General features: G+C 41.8%; 1 protein-coding gene across 1 annotated transcript in view; it reads left to right on the top strand.

Moving 5' to 3' along the window:
• The window catches only part of LOC110529517 (5'-nucleotidase domain-containing protein 1), a 77033-nt gene that overhangs the window by 45201 nt on the left and 14079 nt on the right, over nt 1-17753 (top strand). The window contains exon 8 of the mRNA XM_021611761.3: nt 8566-8663. Coding sequence (XP_021467436.3) covers nt 8566-8663 — 98 coding nt within the window. The remainder of the gene's footprint in view (nt 1-8565; nt 8664-17753) is intronic.

Genomic DNA, 17753 nt, shown 5'->3' with positions numbered 1-17753 from the left:
CCTCCCCCGCCCTGCCTTCGGCAAATCTGAGCATGACTCCATTGTGTTGCTCCCAGCTTATAGACAGAAACTAAAACAGGAAACGCCAGTGCTCAGGTCTATCCAACTCTGGGCTGACCACGCTTCAAGATTGCTTCGATCACGTGGACTGGGATATGTTCTGGATAGCCTCAGACGATAACATTGATGTATACGCTGACTCGGTGAGCGAGTTTATTAGCAAGTGCATCGGAGATGTAGTACCCACTGTGACTATTAAAACCTTTCCTAACCAGAAACTGTGGATTGATGGCAGCATTCAAGCAAAACTGAAAGAGCGAACCACCGCCTTTAATCATGGCAAGGCAACTGGAAACATAACCGAATACAAACAGTGCAGCTATTCCTTTCGCAAGGAAATCAAACAAGCAAAGCGTCAGTATAGAGACAAAGTAGAGTCGCAATTCAACTGCTCAAACACGAGACGTATGTGGCAGGGTCTACAGTCAATCACGGATTACAAAAAAGAAAACCAGCCCCGTCGTGGACATCAACGTCCTGCTCCCAGACAATTTAAACAACTTCTTTGCTCACTTTGAGGATAATACAGTGCCACTGACATGGCCCGCTACCAAAGCCTGTGGGCTCTCCTTCTCCGTGACCAACATGAGTAAAACATTCAAACGTGTTAATCCTTGCAAGGCTGCCTGCCCAGACGGCATTAATAGCCGTGTCTTCAGAGCATGCACAGACCAGCTGGTTGGTGTGTTTACGGACATATTCAATGAATCCCTATCCCAGTCTTCTGTCCCCACATGCTTCAAGATGGCCACCATTGTTCCTGTTCCCAAGAAAGCTAAGGTAACTGAACTAAATGACTACTGCCCTGTTGTACTCACTTCTGTCATCATGAAGTGCTTTGAGAGACTAGTCAATCACCTCCACCCTACCTGACACCCTAGACCCACTCCAATTTCCTTACCGCCCCAATAGGTCTACTGACGATGCAATCGCAATCACACTGCACACTGCCCTAACCCATCTGGACAAGAGGAATACCTATGTAAGAATTATGTTCATTGACTAGAGCTCAGCATTTAACACTAAAGTACCCTCCAAACTCGTCATTAAGCTCGAGACCCTGGGTCTCGACTAGAGGTTGACCGATTAATTGGAATGGCCGATTTAATTAGGGCCGATTTCAAGTTTTCATAACAATCGGTAATCTGCATTTTTGGACACATTAAACTTATCTAATAAAAAACAATCAGTCTTCATAATCACTAGTTAACTACATATGGTTGATGATATTACTAGTTTATCTAGCTTGTCCTGTGTCGTATATAATCGATGCGGTGCCTGTTAATTTATCATCGAATCACAGCCTACTTCGCCAAACGGGTGATGATTTAACAAGCGCATTCATGAAAAAACGCACTGTCGTTGCACCAATGTGTACCTAACCATAAACATCAATGCCTTTCTAAACATTAATACACATGTATTTATTTTTAAATCTGCATATTTAGTTAATATTGCCTGCTAACATGAATTTCTTTTAACTAGGGAAATTGTGTCACTTCTCTTGCGTTCTGTGCAAGCAGAGTCTGGGTATATGCAACAGTTTGGGCTTCCTAACAAAGACCGTAATTAATTTGCCAGAATTTTACATAATTATGACATAACATTGAAGGTTGTGCAATGTTACAGCAGTAATTAGACTTAGGGATGCCACCCGTTAGATAAAATACGGAATGGTTCCGTATTTCACTGAAATAATAAACGTTTTGTTTTCTAAATGATAGTTTCCGGATTTGACCGTATTAACAATCTAAGGCTCGCATTTCTGTGTGTTATTATGATTTCATATTTGATAGAGCAGTCTGACTGAGCAGTGGTAGGCAGCAGCAGGCTCGTAAGCATTCATTCAAACAGCACTTTCGTGCATTTGCCAGCAGCTCGTCGCTGTGCTTCAAGCATTGTGCTGTTTATGACTTCAAGCCTATCAACTCCCGAGATTAGGCTGGCAATACTATAGTGCCTATAAGAACATCCAATAGTGAAAGGTAAATGAAATACAAATGGTATAGAGAAATAGTCCTACAATTCCTATAATAACTACAACCTAAATCTTCTTACCTCGGAATATTGAAGAATCAAGTTAAAAGGAACCACCAGCATTCATATGTTCTGAGCAAGGAACTTAAACGTTAGCTTTCTTACATGGGAAATATTGCTCTTTTACTTCTCCAACACTTTGGTTTTGCATTATTTAAACCAAATTGAACATGTTTCATTATTTATTTGAGACTAAATTGATTATGTTGATGTATTATATTAAGTTCAAATAAAAGTGTTCATTCGGTATTGTTGTAATTGTCATTATTACATATATATAAAAATCAGGCGATTAATCGGTATCGGCTTGTTTTGGTCCTCCAATATATAACCTCTTTATAACCTCTTACTCAACGTCAACAAAACAAAGGATATGATCGTGGACTTCAGGAAACAGCAGAGGTAGCACCCAACCCCCATCCACATTGACGGGACAGTTGCAGAGAAGGTGGGAAGTTTTAAGTTCCTCTGCATACACATCACGGACAAACTGAAATGGTCCTCCCACACAGCATGATGAAGAAGGTGCAACAGCGCCTCTTCAACCTCAGGAGGCTGAAGAAATTTTGCTTGTCGCCTAAAACACTCACAAACTTTTACAGATGCACAATTGAGAGTACCCTGTCGGGCTGTATCACCGCCTGGTACAGCAACTGCACCTCCCTCAACCGCAAGGCTCTCCAGAGGGTGGTGCGGTCTGCACAACGCATCACCAGGGGCAAACTACCTGCCCTCCAGGAGACCTAGAGCACCAGATGTCACAGGAAAGCCAAATAAATCATCAAGGACAACAACCACCCGAGCCACTGCCTGTTCACCCTGCTATCATCCAGAAGGCGAGGTCAGTACAGGTGCATCAAAGCTGGGACCGAGAGACAGCTGCTATCTCAAGGCCATCAGACTGTTAAATTATATGAGCAAAAAATATTCAAAATTATTTTGAATGGTAAGCCAGGCAAATTTAAAGTGCCTATTTATATAACAAATATGAATTTGGAGGGCAGAAATGATTAAATATTAAAGCTTAAGACCCCTCACTAAAGGCATCAGTCATAAAAAAGTTAAATACTAGTTATACTGGTAAATTAGTAAGAATGTCTCACCCCGTGTTCAAGAATGGCCTTTTACCCTTTATTCAGATGACAACTGCTCACTTTCAGTTATTTGAAAACAAAATAATCTCAAATATCGTTATTTTTTTAAACAAGCCTAAGAAAGTTGGTTGCAATTTCAGTTTAATCCACTTGAAAAGACAGAACAAATAATACAACAAATATTACAGTTTGGGCCACCTAATGTCATAATTTTACGTAATTATGACATAACATTGAAGGTTGTGCAATGTAACAGGAATATTTAGATTTATGGATGCCACCCGGTCTTATACGGTCTTATTTTCGAGATGATAGTTTCCGGATTCGACCATATTAATGACCTAAGGCTCGTATTTCTGTGTGTTATTATGTTATAATTAAGTCTATGATTTGATAGAGCAGTCTGACTGAGCGATGGTAGGCACCAGCAGGCTCGTAAGCATTCATTCAAACAGCACTTTCCTGCGTTTTGCCAGCAGCTCGTCGCTGTGCTTCAAGCATTGAGCTGTTTATGACTTCAAGCCTATCAACTCCCGAGATTAGGCTGGTGTAACTGATGTGAAATGGCTAGCTAGTTAGCGGGGTGCGCGCTAATAGCGTTTCAAACTTCACTCGCTCTGAGACTTGGAGTGGTTGTTCCCCTTGCTCTGCAAGGGCCACGGCTTTTGTGGAACTATGGGTAACGCTGCTTCGAGGGTGGCTGTTGTCGATGTGTTCCTGGTTCGAGCCCAGGTAGGGGCGAGGAGAGGGACGGAAGTTATACTGTTACACTGGCAATACTAAAGTATTCTTAAAGAAAAACGAACAGGTCTGTGAGAGCTGGAATTCTTACTGGTTGGTAGGTGATCAAATACTTATGTCATGCAATAAAATGCTAATTAATTACTTAAAAATCATACAATGTGATTTTCTTGATTTTTGTTTTAGATTCCGTCTCTCACAGTTGAAGTGTACCTATGATAAAAATTACAGACCTCTACATGCTTTGTAAGTAAGAAAACCTGCAAAATTGGCAGTGTATCAAATACTTGTTCTCCCCACTGTAACTATTGTGAAATAGATTGTGTCTTTAAAATGTGTATAATATGTATAAACTGAAGGTAGAAGCCTAAGTGTTATGGTTTATTAGTTTACTCCAATTGGGGGAGGGGTGGTAGGGTTTGCGGGGAATAATAAAGGTACAGTGCCTTGCAAATTAGTCATTCCCCTTGGCCTTTTTCCTATTTTGTTGCATTACAACCTGTAATTTACATGTATTTTTATTTGGATTTCATGTAATGGACAAATGCAAAATAGTCCAAATTGGTGAAGTGAAATGGAAAAAAATAACTTGTTTAAAAATATATATCTTAAAAACAGAAGTGGTGCGTGCATATAAGTGCATCAAGGATGTCGTCCCCACAGTGACTGTACGTACATACCCCAACCAGAAGCCATGGATTACAGGCAACATTCGCACTGAGCTAAAGGGTAGAGCTGCCGCTTTCAAGGTGCGGGACTCTAACCCGGAAGATTACAATAAATCCTGCTATGCCCTGCGATGGACTATCAAACAGGCAAAACGTCAAAACAGGGCTAAAATTGAATCATACTTCACCGGCTCCGACGCTCGTCTTATGTGGCAGGGCTTGCAAACTATTACAGACTACAAAGGGAAGCACAGCCGCGAGCTGCCCAGTGACACGAGCCTACCAGACCAGCTAAATCACTTCTATGCTCTCTTCGAGACAAGCAACACTGAGTCATCCATGAGAGCATCAGCTGTTCCGGATGACTGTGTGATCACACTCTCCGTAGCCGACGTGAGTAAGACCTTTAAACAGGTCAACATACACAAGGCTGTGGGGCCAGATGAATTACCAGGATGTGTGCTCCGGGCATGTGCTGACCAACTGGCATGTGCTGACCAACTGGCAGGTATCTTCACTGACATTTTCAACATGTCCCTGATTGAGTCTGTTATACCAACATGTTTCAAGCAGACCACCATAGTCCCTGTGCCCAAGAACACAAAGGCAACCTGCCTAAATGACTACAGACCCGTAGCACTCACGTCCGTAGCCATGAAGTGCTTTGAAAGGCTGGTAATGGCTCACATCAACACCATTATCCCAGAAACCCTAGACCCACTCCAACCCTAGACCCACTCCAACCCACCCCCCAAACAGATCCACAGATGATGCAATCTCTATTGCAGTCCACACTGCCCTTTCCTACCTGGACAAAAGGAACACCTATGCGAGAATGCTATTCATTGACTCCATCTCAGCGTTCAACACCATAGTACCCTCAAAGCTCATTACTAAGCTTAGGAACCTGGGACCAAACACCTACCTCTGCAACTGGATCCTGGACTTACTGACGGGCCGCCCCCAGGTGGTGAGGGTAGGTAGCAACACATCCGCCACACTGATCCTCAACACGGGGGCCCCTCAGGGGTGCGTGCTCAGTCCCCTCCTGTACTCGCTGTTCACCCACGACTGCATGGCCAGGCACGACTCCAACACCATCATTAAGTTTGCAAATGACACACAGTGGTAGGCCTGATCACCCACAATGACGAGACAGCCTATAGGGAGGAGGTCAGAAACCTTTTTATTTGATTTTTTTATTTCACCTTTATTTAACCAGGTAGACCTGTCCGGGTGGTGCCAAAATAACAACCATTCCCTCAACGTAACCAAGACTAAGGAGATGATTGTGGACTACAGGAAAAGGAGGACCGAGCACGCCCCCATTCTCATCGACGGGGGTGTAATGGAGCAGGTTGAGAGCTTCAAGTTATTTGGTGTCCACATCAACAACAAACTAGAATGGTCCAAACACACCAAGACAGTCGTGAAGAGGGCACAACAAAGCCTATTCCCCCACAGGAAACTAAAACTAAAAAAATTGGCATGGGTCCTGAGATCCTCAAAAGGTTTTACAGCTGCAACATCGAGAGCATGGTTGCATCACTGCCTGGTATGGCAATTGCTCGGCCTCCGACCGCAAGGCACTACAGAGGGTAGTGCATACGGGGGTCACTTAGAAATGTCCTTGTTTTTGAAAGAAAAGCACATTATTTGTCCATTAAAATACCATAAAATTGATCAGAAATACAGTGTAGACATTGTTAATGTTGTAAATGACTATTATAGCTGGAAACGGCTGATTTTGAATGGAATATCTACATACAGTGCCTTGCGAAAGTATTCGGCCCCCTTGAACTTTGCGACCTTTTGCCACATTTCAGGCTTCAAACATAAAGATATAAAACTGTATTTTTTTGTGAAGAATCAACAACAAGTGGGACACAATCATGAAGTGGAACGACATTTATTGGATATTTCAAACTTTTTTAACAAATCAAAAAATCCCACTTGTTGTTGATTCTTCACAAAAAAATACAGTTTTATATCTTTATGTTTGAAGCCTGAAATGTGGCAAAAGGTCGCAAAGTTCAAGGGGGCCGAAAACTTTCGCAAGGCACTGTAGATGTACATAGGCCCATTATCCGCAACCATCACTCCTGTGTTCCAATGGTTGCGTTAGCTAATCTAAGTTTATCATTTTAAAAGGCTAATTGAGCATTAGAAAAACATTTTATGTTAACGATTAAAGAAGCGTTAAAACTGGTCTTCTTTAGACTAGTTGAGTATCTGGAGCATCAGTATTTGTGGGTTCGATTACAGGCTCAAAATGGCCAGAAACAAAGTACTTTCTACTGAAACTCGTCAATCTATTCTTGTTCTGAGAAATGAAGGCTATTCCATGCGAGAAATTGCCAAGAAACTGAAGAGTACAGCTCTGTGTACAGTACAAACTTTACAACGCTGTGTACTACTCCCTTCACAGAACAGCGCAAACCAGAATAGAAAGAGGAGTGGGAGGCCCCAGTGCACAACTGAGCATGAGGACAAGTACATTAGTGTCTGGTTTGAAAAACAGACACCCCACAAGTCCTCAACTGGCAGCTTCATTAAATAGTACCCACAAAACACCAGTCTCAACGTCAACAGTGAAGAGGCTACTCTGGGATGCCGACCTTCTAGGCAGAGTTCCTCTGTCCAGTGTCTGTGTTCTTTTTCCCATCTTAATATTTTATTTTTATTGGCCAGTCGGAGGTATGGCTTTTTTCTTTTTTCTTTGCAAATCTGCCAAGAAGGCCAGCATCACGTCTCTTCACTATTGACATTGAGATGGATGTTTTGCGGGTACTATTTAATGAAGCTGCCAGGGTGTATGACTCTGAGACAGATGAGGTCCTGCATGCCTATGACCTAGCTTTAGAATTGTGAGTTTTATATCAAAAGGCAGTGCTCTGGATGATCCTGGGCCTCCACTCGGGGTAAGTACTGTACCTGTCCACGTAGGGCTGCAGTGAGAGGTCTCTCTCTCATAGTGTAATCCCAGTCAGCTCTAGCCAAGTCAGCAGAGAGGAGGTCCAGGTAAACTCCTGGAGACAGGATGCGACCCTGGTCTGAATGTCTGCTAGTGCTTGGAGCGTGATGCTAACACTAAGCCAGTGTTAATAATTACCATGAGTGTATGTGTGTGTCTTTTTTGGCTGTTGTATGTCTTTTTTGGCCTGAGTTTGTTTTTCTCAACAAAAAAAGTGTTCCTTAATTTGGGCATGCTTTTCATCCAAAATTCTGAATGCTGCCCCCTACCCTAGAGAAGTTAGATTAACTGCACTGTCCAATTTACAGTAGCTATTATAGTGAAATAATACCAGGCTATTGTTTGAGGAGAGTGCACAGTTATGAATTTTATTAATAGTTATTATTTAACCAATTAGCCACATTTGGGCAGTCTTGATACAATATTTTGAACAGAAATGCAATGGTTCATTGGATCAGTCTAAAACATTGCACATACACTGCTGCCATCTAGTGGCCAAAATCTCAATTGTGCCTGAGCTGGAATAATACATGATTGCCCTTCTCTTGCATTGCAAAGATGATGGTACAAAAAAACACTTTTTTTCTTTGTATCATCTTTTACCAGATCTAATGTGTTATATTGTCCTACATGCATTTCACAATTCCACAAACGTCAAGTGTTTCCTTTCAAATGGTATCAAAAAAATATGCATATCCTTGCTTCTGGTCCTGAGCTAAAGGCAGTTCGATTTGGGTATGTCATTTTAGGCGCACATTTTTTTTTTTTTTAAGGGGCCGATCCTTAAGAGGTTCCTTAACATTGTCCTCATGCTCTTTTCATAAATACACTGTTTATGGTTCATGTTTTTCATCAAATCGCCACTGTTTAGTTCAAGTAAGAGTTTTTGTGTGCAACACAAATCCAGTTGGATAGCGGCCAGGTTTTAATCTCACAGTATTTGCTGATGTATTTTAATAATCAGGGGTTTGTTTCTCATTGGCTGTTGCAGGAAGGACTGGGAGGAGCTGTTTGACATCATCATCACCAACGCCTTGAAGCCTGGGTTCTTCTCACTGGTGCCCCAACAGAGGCCCTTCAGGACCCTGGGTGAGTACCTGCTTGCCTGTCTGTATGTATGTCTGCCTGGCCATACAGGATCCCACTTCCCAGAAAACCATCAGTACCCTACGTACAGTACACTCCACCAACAGTAAACACTGTAGATCAGCTCTCTGCCGACATCATAAAGAGCATTACTGGGCTGTGGACTTTATAGCCTAGTGGAATCTCTTGATGGTGGTTACTGCAAATTATTTCCTTTTTTTAGGATGAGAAAAGCACTACTTGTGGAGTTGTCTTCCAGAAGATAAAACCCAGACGTCAAATCAAATCTCTTCTGAAACCAGTAAGATAAACTAGCATCAAGACAGGTGGTGACCATCACACCACCTCTACTTGCAGACATAGTAGGGTTTAAACTAGGTTCATAGTAGCTATCAGTATTTCTAATTTGATCTGTTATCCACACGTGATCGTAGTTTTCCTGCTCAGGCAGCTGATATTTAATCACGGTCGGTTCCTAAAGGTGTACACAAACTCTGGTATGCTCCCCCATCTGGACTGCGTTCCTGCCAGGAATGGATGCGGTATGTATGTAACACAATGACCCAGTCACTCAAATATTCATACCTCCTCCAGCCCTCGCCACGTTGGCAGATATAGCCTCAGTCAGTGGCTGCTGCTATTCCATACTATAGCAGAGATATTGGGAGAGATCTTATTCCATAATGTAGCAGAGATACTGGGAGAGATATTATTCTATAATGTAGCAGAGATACTGGGAGAGATCGTATTCCATAATGTAGCAGAGATACTGGGAGAGATCGTATCCCATAATGTAGCAGAGATACTGGGAGAGATCTTATTCCATAATGTAGCAGAGATACTGGGAGAGATTGTATTCCATAATGTAGCAGAGATACTGGGAGAGATCGTATTCCATAATGTAGCAGAGATACTGGGAGAGATTGTATTCCATAATGTAGCAGAGATACTGGGAGAGATCTTATTCCATAATGTAGCAGAGATACTGGGAGAGATCTTATTCCATAATGTAGCAGAGATATTGGGAGAGATCGTATTCCATAATGTAGCAGAGATACTGGGAGAGATCTTATTCCATAATGTAGCAGAGATACTGGGAGAGATTGTATTCCATAATGTAGCAGAGATACTGGGAGAGATCGTATTCCATAATGTAGCAGAGATACTGGGAGAGATCTTATTCCATAATGTAGCAGAGATACTGGGAGAGATCTTATTCCATAATGTAGCAGAGATATTGGGAGAGATCGTATTCCATAATGTAGCAGAGATACTGGGAGAGATCGTATTCCATAATGTAGCAGAGATACTGGGAGAGATCTTATTCCATAATGTAGCAGAGATACTGGGAGAGATCTTATTCCATAATGTAGCAGAGATATTGGGAGAGATCGTATTCCATAATGTAGCAGAGATACTGGGAGAGATCGTATTCCATAATGTAGCAGAGATACTGGGAGAGATCGTATTCCATAATGTAGCAGAGATACTGGGAGAGATCGTATTCCATAATGTAGCAGAGATACTGGGAGAGATCGTATTCCATAATGTAGCAGAGATACTGGGAGAGATCTTATTCCATAATGTAGCAGAGATACTGGGAGAGATCTTATTCCATAATGTAGCAGAGATACTGGGAGAGATCTTATTCCATAATGTAGCAGAGATACTGGGAGAGATCTTATTCCATAATGTAGCAGAGATACTGGGAGAGATCTTATTCCATAATGTAGCAGAGATACTGGGAGAGATCTTATTCCATAATGTAGCAGAGATACTGTATGCCTTGGGGCTTTTTTGGATACAGCATCACTGTCACTTATTTTGCCTCAGTTATTATGTTCCAATGGTGTAGCTGTATTTGCCTGTCAAGTTGATCACATAAAGAGCTGACAAGTACAGCTCAAAGCTAAGCTAGTTGACTGTCAGCAGGTTGCTATCATGTCACCACAACAGTTTTGTGTGTGCAGTTTTATGTCCATTGATAATTCAAAAGCTCACTAATTCTGTACCTCCCGAAAAAATGTAAAACCCCATTTTAGATTTTTTTCAACATGAGCTTCAAGTTGATGGACTGGGACACATACTGTAGGGCAATGGGCTCTAGTCTTATAAAGGACACAATAACATGATCTACTCCTTAAGAAGAGCCCAGTTCCTGCCAGGTACTGTATTCAACTAAGAGATTTTAGAAATGGATTCTTTACTTTGGCTGCTGGTGTCAGACTCCTCCCAGTCTCGTATTAAACATGACCTTCCTTCAGCGGTTATTTGCCCAAAGGATGTCAGCCAGGCCAGGTCTCTCTAAATATTTGCCTTGTGCATACAGCCTCACTTTGGTTACAGTGAAAATGCCACCGGATTTCACATTCTAATCTGGAGGGGGGCTCAGAGATAGAAATGTGTTGTGTTTTTGTGCTCAGTTGTGGTCTTCCAGAGACCACATACTTCTCATTCCATCTTCTGTCAAGGTCCGTACGTCCTCACAGCTGTGTGTGTGTGTGCGCGTTTGTGTGTGCGCGCGAGAGTCCGCACCCCCAAGTCTCTGCTTGCTATCTTCTGCCACAGTATTTATATCACATTGAACGTATCAACAACAGTGTCTAAAAGATGGCGCCGAAGAACATGGCTGACGTTTTACATTCTCCCAACCAATTGTGCTATTTTGTTATTTTTTTGCATTTTGTGTAAATAATTTTTTTACTTATTGTGTACATAATGTTGCTGCTACTGTATCTTATGAACAAAAATAACTTATGTACATCAGAAAAGCTATTACTCACTGTGGACTAGAGGTTGACCAGTTATGATTTTTCAACGGCAATACCGATACTGGTTATTGGAGAACCAAAAAAAGCCGATACCGACTAATCGGCGTATATATTTATTTATTTGTAATAATGACAATTACAACAATACTAAATTAACTCTTTTATTTTAACTTAATATAATACATCAATAAAATCAATTTAGCCTCAAATAAATAATGAAACATGTTCAATTTGTTTTAAATAATGCAAAAACAAAGTGTTGGAGAAGAAAGTGAAAGTGCAATATGTGCCATGTAAGACAGCTAACGTTTAAGTTCCTTGCTCAGAACATGAGAACATATGAAAGCTGGTGGTTCCTTTTAAAGCTGGTGGATCCTTGTCTTCAATATTCCCAGGTAAGAAGTTTTAGGTTGTAGTTATTATAGGAATTATAGGACTATTTCTCTCTCTACCATTTGTATTTCATATACCTTTTGATTATTGGATGTTCTTAAAGGCACTATAGTATTGCCAGTGTAACAGAATAGCTTCCGTCCCTCTCCTTGCCCCTAACCAGGGACACATCGACAACAGCCACCCTCGAAGCATCATTACCCATCGCTCCACAAAGGCTGTGGCCCTTGCAGAGCAAGGGGAACAACTACTTCAAGGTCTCAGAGCGAGTGACATCACCAATTGAAACGCTAGTAGCGCGTACGCCACTAACTAGCTAGCCAATTCACATCGGTTACACCAGCCTAATCTCGGGAGTTGAAGTCATAAACAGCTTGAAGCACAGCGAAGAGCTGCTGGCAAATGCACGAAAGTGTTGTTTGAATGAATGCTTACGATCCTGCTGCTGCCTACACTTCTCAGTCAGACTACTCTATCAAATATCAAATCATAGACTTAATTATAACATTAATAACACAGAGAAATATGAACCGTAGGTCATTAATATGGTCAAATCTGGAAACTATCATTTCGAGAAAAAAAAAAGGTTATTCTGTCAGTGAAATACGGAACCGTTCCGTATTTTATCTAACGGGTGGCATCCCTAAGTCTACATTTTCCTGTTACATTGCACAACCTTCAATGTTATGTCATAATTATGTACAATTCTGGCAAATTAATTACGGTCTTTGTTAGGAAGAAATGGTCTTCACACAGTTCGCAATGAGCCAGGTGGCCCAAACTGCTGCATATACTTTGACTCTGCTTGCACGGAACGCAAGAGAAGTGACACAATTTCCCTAGTTAAAAGAAATTCATGTTAGCACGCAATATTAACTAAATATGCATGTTTAAAAATATATACTTGTGTATTAATTTTAAGAAAGGTATTGATGTTTATGGTTAGGTACACATTGGTGCAACGACAGTGTTTTTTCACGAATGCGCTTGTTAAATCATCACTCGTTTGGCAAAGTAGGCTGTGATTCGATAATAAATTAACAGCCACCGCATCGATTATATGCAACGCAGGACAAGCTAGATAAACTAGTAATGTCATCAACCATGTGTAGTTATCTAGTGATTATGTTAAGATTGATTGTTTTTTATAAGTTAAGTTTAATGCTAGCTAGCAACTCACCTTGGCTTCTTGCGGCACTCACATAACAGGTAGTCAGCCTGCCACGCAGTCTCCTCGTGGAGTGCAATGTAATCGGCCACAATCGGTGTCCAAAAATGCAGATTACCGATTGTTATGAAAACTTGAAATCGGCCCTAATTAATCGGCCATTCCGATTAATCGGTCGACCTCTACCTTGGACTGGAAGAAACTTTTTCCTTTAACGAATCTGAGGAGAAGTATATCCTGCTTTCACTGGAACAGGCCAAGATCCACTTCTTTTGCGTGAATAAAAGATGCCGGAAATGGGGCCGCAGGTCGGCATTCTTTTGAGAATCCGGAGGCTAGCGAGTAAACTCCCACTGCCTTCCATTCTTCTTGCTAATGTGCAATCATTGGAAAATAAAATTGATGACCTACGATTATCCTACCAACGGGACATTAAAAACTGTAATATTTTATGTTTCACCGAGACGTGGCTGAACGAAGATACGGACAATATGGAGCTAGCGGGATTTTCCATACACCGGCAGAACAGAGACGCTACCTCTGGTAAAACGAGATGTGGGTGTGTGTGTCTTTTTATCAATAACAGCTGCTGCGTGATGTCTAATATTAAAGAAGTCTCGAGGTAGAGTACCTTATGATAAGCTGTAGAACACACTATCTACCAAGAGTTCTCATCTGTATTATTCATAGCCGTCTATTTACCACCACAAAACAAAGCTGGCACTAAGACCGCTCTCAACCAACTCTATCAGGCCATAAGCAAAGAAGAAAATGCTCACCCAGAAGCGGGGCTCCTAGTGGCCTGGGACTTTAATGCAGACAAATTTAAATCAGTGTTACCACATTTTTACCAGCATATCACATGTGCATCCAGGGAGAAAATATCCTAGACCACCTTTACTCCACACACAGAGATGCATACAGCTCTCCCCCGCCCTCCATTTGGCAAATCAGACCATAATTCTATCCTCCTGATTCCTGCTTACAAGAAAAAACTAAAGCAGGAAGTACCAGTGAATTGCTCAATATGGAAGTGGTCAGATGACGCGGATGCTATGCTAATAGAACTATTTTGCTAGCACCGACTGGAATATGTTCCGGGATTCATCCAATGGCATTGAGGAATACACCACCTCAGTCATTGGCTTCATCAATAAGTGCATCGATGACGTTGTCCCCACAGTGACTGTAAGTACATATCCCAACCAGAAGCCATGGATTACAGGCAACATCTGCATAAAGCTAAAGACTAGAGCTGCCGCTTTCAAGGAGCGGGAGACTAATCCCGGACGTTTATAGGAAAACCCGCTATACCCTCAGACGAACCATCAAACAAGCAAAGCGTCAATACAGGATTAAGATTGAATCCTGCTCTGCCGCTCGTCAGATGTGGCAGGGCTTGAAAACTATTACGGACTACAAAGGGAAACCCAGACACCAGCTGCCCAGTGACGCGAGCCTACCAGATGAGCTTAATGCCTTTTATGCTAGCTTCGAGGCAAGCAACACTGAAGCATGCACGAGAGCACCAGCTGTTCTAGATGACTGTGTGATAACGCTCTTGGTAGTCGATGTGAACAAAACCTTTAAACAGGTCAACATTCACAAAGCTGCTGGGCCAGACGGATTACCAGGACGTGCACTCAAGCACGCGCGGACCAACTGTGAAGGGTCATCACTGACATTTTCAACCTCTCCCTGACCGAGTCTGTAATACCTACATGTTTCAAGCAGACCACCATCATGCCCAAGGACCACCCTGTGCCCAAGGTAACCTGCCTAAATGATTACCACCCTGTGGCACTCACGTCGGTAGCCATGAAGTGCTTTGAAAGGCTGGTCATGGCTCACATCAACAGCATCCTAACGGACACCCTAGATCCACTCCAGTTCGCATACCGCCCCAACAGATCAACGTCTGCTAAGCTTATCCTTAACACTGGGGCCCCTCAAGGGTGTGTGTATTTAGTCCCCTCCTATATTCCCTGTTCACCCACGACTGCGTAGCCAAACACGATTCCAACACCCTCATTAAGTTTGCTGACAACACAACACTGATAGGCCTGATCACCGACAACGATGAGATGGCCTACAGAGAGGAGGTCAGAGACCTGGCAGTGTGGTGCCAGGACAACTGCCTCTCCCTCAATGTGAGCAAGACATAGGAGCTGATTGTGGACTACAGGAAAAGGCAAGGGGTACCGGAGCGCCAAGTCTAGGACCAAAAGGCTCCTTAACAGCTTCTACCCCCAAGCCATAAGACTGCTGAACATTTTTAAATGGCCACCGGACAATATACACTGCCCCCCCCCCCCCCCCCCCCCCCCCCTTTGTACGCTGCTGCTACTCGCTGTTTGTTTGTTACCTATGCTTAGTCACTTCGCCCCCAGTTACATATACAGATTACCTCAACTAGCCTGTGCCCCCGCACACTCGGTTCCGGTGGCCCCAGTATATAGTGTTAATATTTACCAAGTAAACTAAAATAAATAGTTTCTTCTTCTTGAACTGCGCTGTTGGTTACGGGCTTGTAAGTAAGCATTTCACGGTAAAGTTTACATTTCTTATATTCAGCGCATGTGAAAAATAGTTTGATTTGATTTTAACCTGCAGCCGACTTTGTCCAGGGCTGTCGTTTTAACAAATGAAAGTAGAGGTTTTCCTGCTGCTGGTCTTAAGCACCAATCAGTTAAGCCAGGCACAAGGACTTTGAAGATGAAACACAATATGAATAACAAAGTTTATACAGTTATATTTAGTCAACCAGGAATGACTATATAGATAGACCTTTTCTCTTAGTGAAAAGTACTTGGCTGTTGTTGAGCATTAAGAGATAAACCACGTTGTTCCTGAAGTTTGGAAATATCATTGGGTGTTATTTATGAACTGTAAATGCTTCCATGAGGTCATTGACACACTTTCCTGTATAATGTGTGACTTCTGTGAGTGAGTGCCTGAAAAAGGAGGAAGCAGACGAGCCTACATGGTTGTGTCCCAAATGGCACCCTATTCCCTACATAGAGCCATATATGCCCTGTATGCCCTGTTCAAAAGTAGTGCACTATATCTGTTTAGGAAACATACTCATGGAAGTACAGTAGCTCCAATTAGGCACCTGTGAAAAATCTATTTTAAATTAGTTACTTTATTTTTTTATTTTTTATTTTTATTTTTTTACCCTCACAAGTGATGTATATGATAGTATCCATATTTGTTAGAATCCATATTTTTTACCGACTGGCTCAATTCGGTCTTAGGTAGCAAAATTTGAAATAGTGTTTTTTACATTGGAAAAGTAAAGACTGAGCTAGAAAATGGTATATCATACACTACAGTTGAGGAACAATTGGAAAGTAATTCTGCTTTGAAAGTTGATAAACTTGTAACCTCACTTTTGAGAAAATGGCCCTTGAATATTTTGGTAAACCTACTCGAGAGCTCATCTTAGTCTACACCCATTTAGCATCGTACACACTCTCTTAAGCCTTAGCCCCAGCCATATCTTTAAGGATTCACATGTGAGGCCATGTACTAAACACAAAAAGTACAGGCTGCATGACATCAGCGGCCTCGTGGTCCAAAATAGTCAATAAATTCACCCATTTTAAAAATGAATTTAGGATATGTCAATCAAGCAAACCAGGCAACTAAAAGCTACTTTCTAAACAATGTTTTGGTTCGTTTCTAGCTTGTTAGCTAGCAATCTAATGTTAAGTTAGCTGGCTAGCTAGTTCAAATAATGACCATATCATATAGCTTGACAAAGTCTTCATTGTTACAGGAAAATAAACTCTACCAAAGAAATCTTAGAATGTAGACACTGTCTCATTGGCCTAACGTTATATCCTAATTTGACTTTGGTGCAGGTCTCATTACCGTCTCTGGTAAACACATACTATATCAAATAAGATCAAAGTGAATTTGTCACATGCACAGGATACAGAAGGTGTAGTGAAATGGTTACTTACATAGTAGAGTATTTTGTTTAGGCATGTAGCTAGCTAGCTAAACAAAGAACCATAATCCCAACTCCTAATGTTACTACCTTGCATGAATCTGCAGGTAGCCAGCTAGGCAACCAGGTTCAGTGATAGATGGCTAACATTAGGCTATAACTAGCAATGCAAATGGCTCTGAGATATGAATAATATTACTACACCGATCATACACTACCGATCATGGCTAGCGAGCCAGCCAGCTAACCGTACGCTTTAACTTGAAGTTTAAACTACTTTCTGCCCAAATTAGAAACATTATAACATCTGAAAATGTAGCTAGCTAGACTATCCTACCCATATACATGGATGGACGCTTCTCCCTATCGGTCACGGATGCCATGGTTCCCCTTAGTTTGAAGATGTAATCTGGATACAGGTGTTTTATACAACAGCCTTCTGTGTGTTCTTTTTTCAACTCCCTCTGCATATTTGCAATCAAACAACAGAATTTTCTCCATCTCCTTAGCTATCGTACTCTAATTCCACCGGGCATTCCACTGTATTCAAAACTCAGTCCTCCAGAAAGTGGAGAACAACACTTTTGCAGTTCTACATTATATCTTTAAAAAAATCTCTGTTAGAAAAGATTACCTACACATACTGACCAGCTCATGTTATAGACAGAAGTGTGCTACATGGTAGACAAATCCGAACGAATCTCTCGGCATGTCCAACCCATCCAATATCTCAGCCAATCATAGCTAGTGGAAAGGTTACTGCCTTTTTCCGTGGCTAAACCAACTAGGCTTGTAATTTCACCATT

Source organism: Oncorhynchus mykiss, chromosome 8 (assembly GCF_057628025.1).
Source record: "Oncorhynchus mykiss isolate SJ-2025 chromosome 8, ASM5762802v1, whole genome shotgun sequence".
Lineage (NCBI taxonomy): Eukaryota > Metazoa > Chordata > Actinopteri > Salmoniformes > Salmonidae > Oncorhynchus > Oncorhynchus mykiss.
The sequence above is the reverse complement of the archived record's forward strand: the minus strand, read 5'-3'. Positions and strand labels throughout refer to the sequence as shown.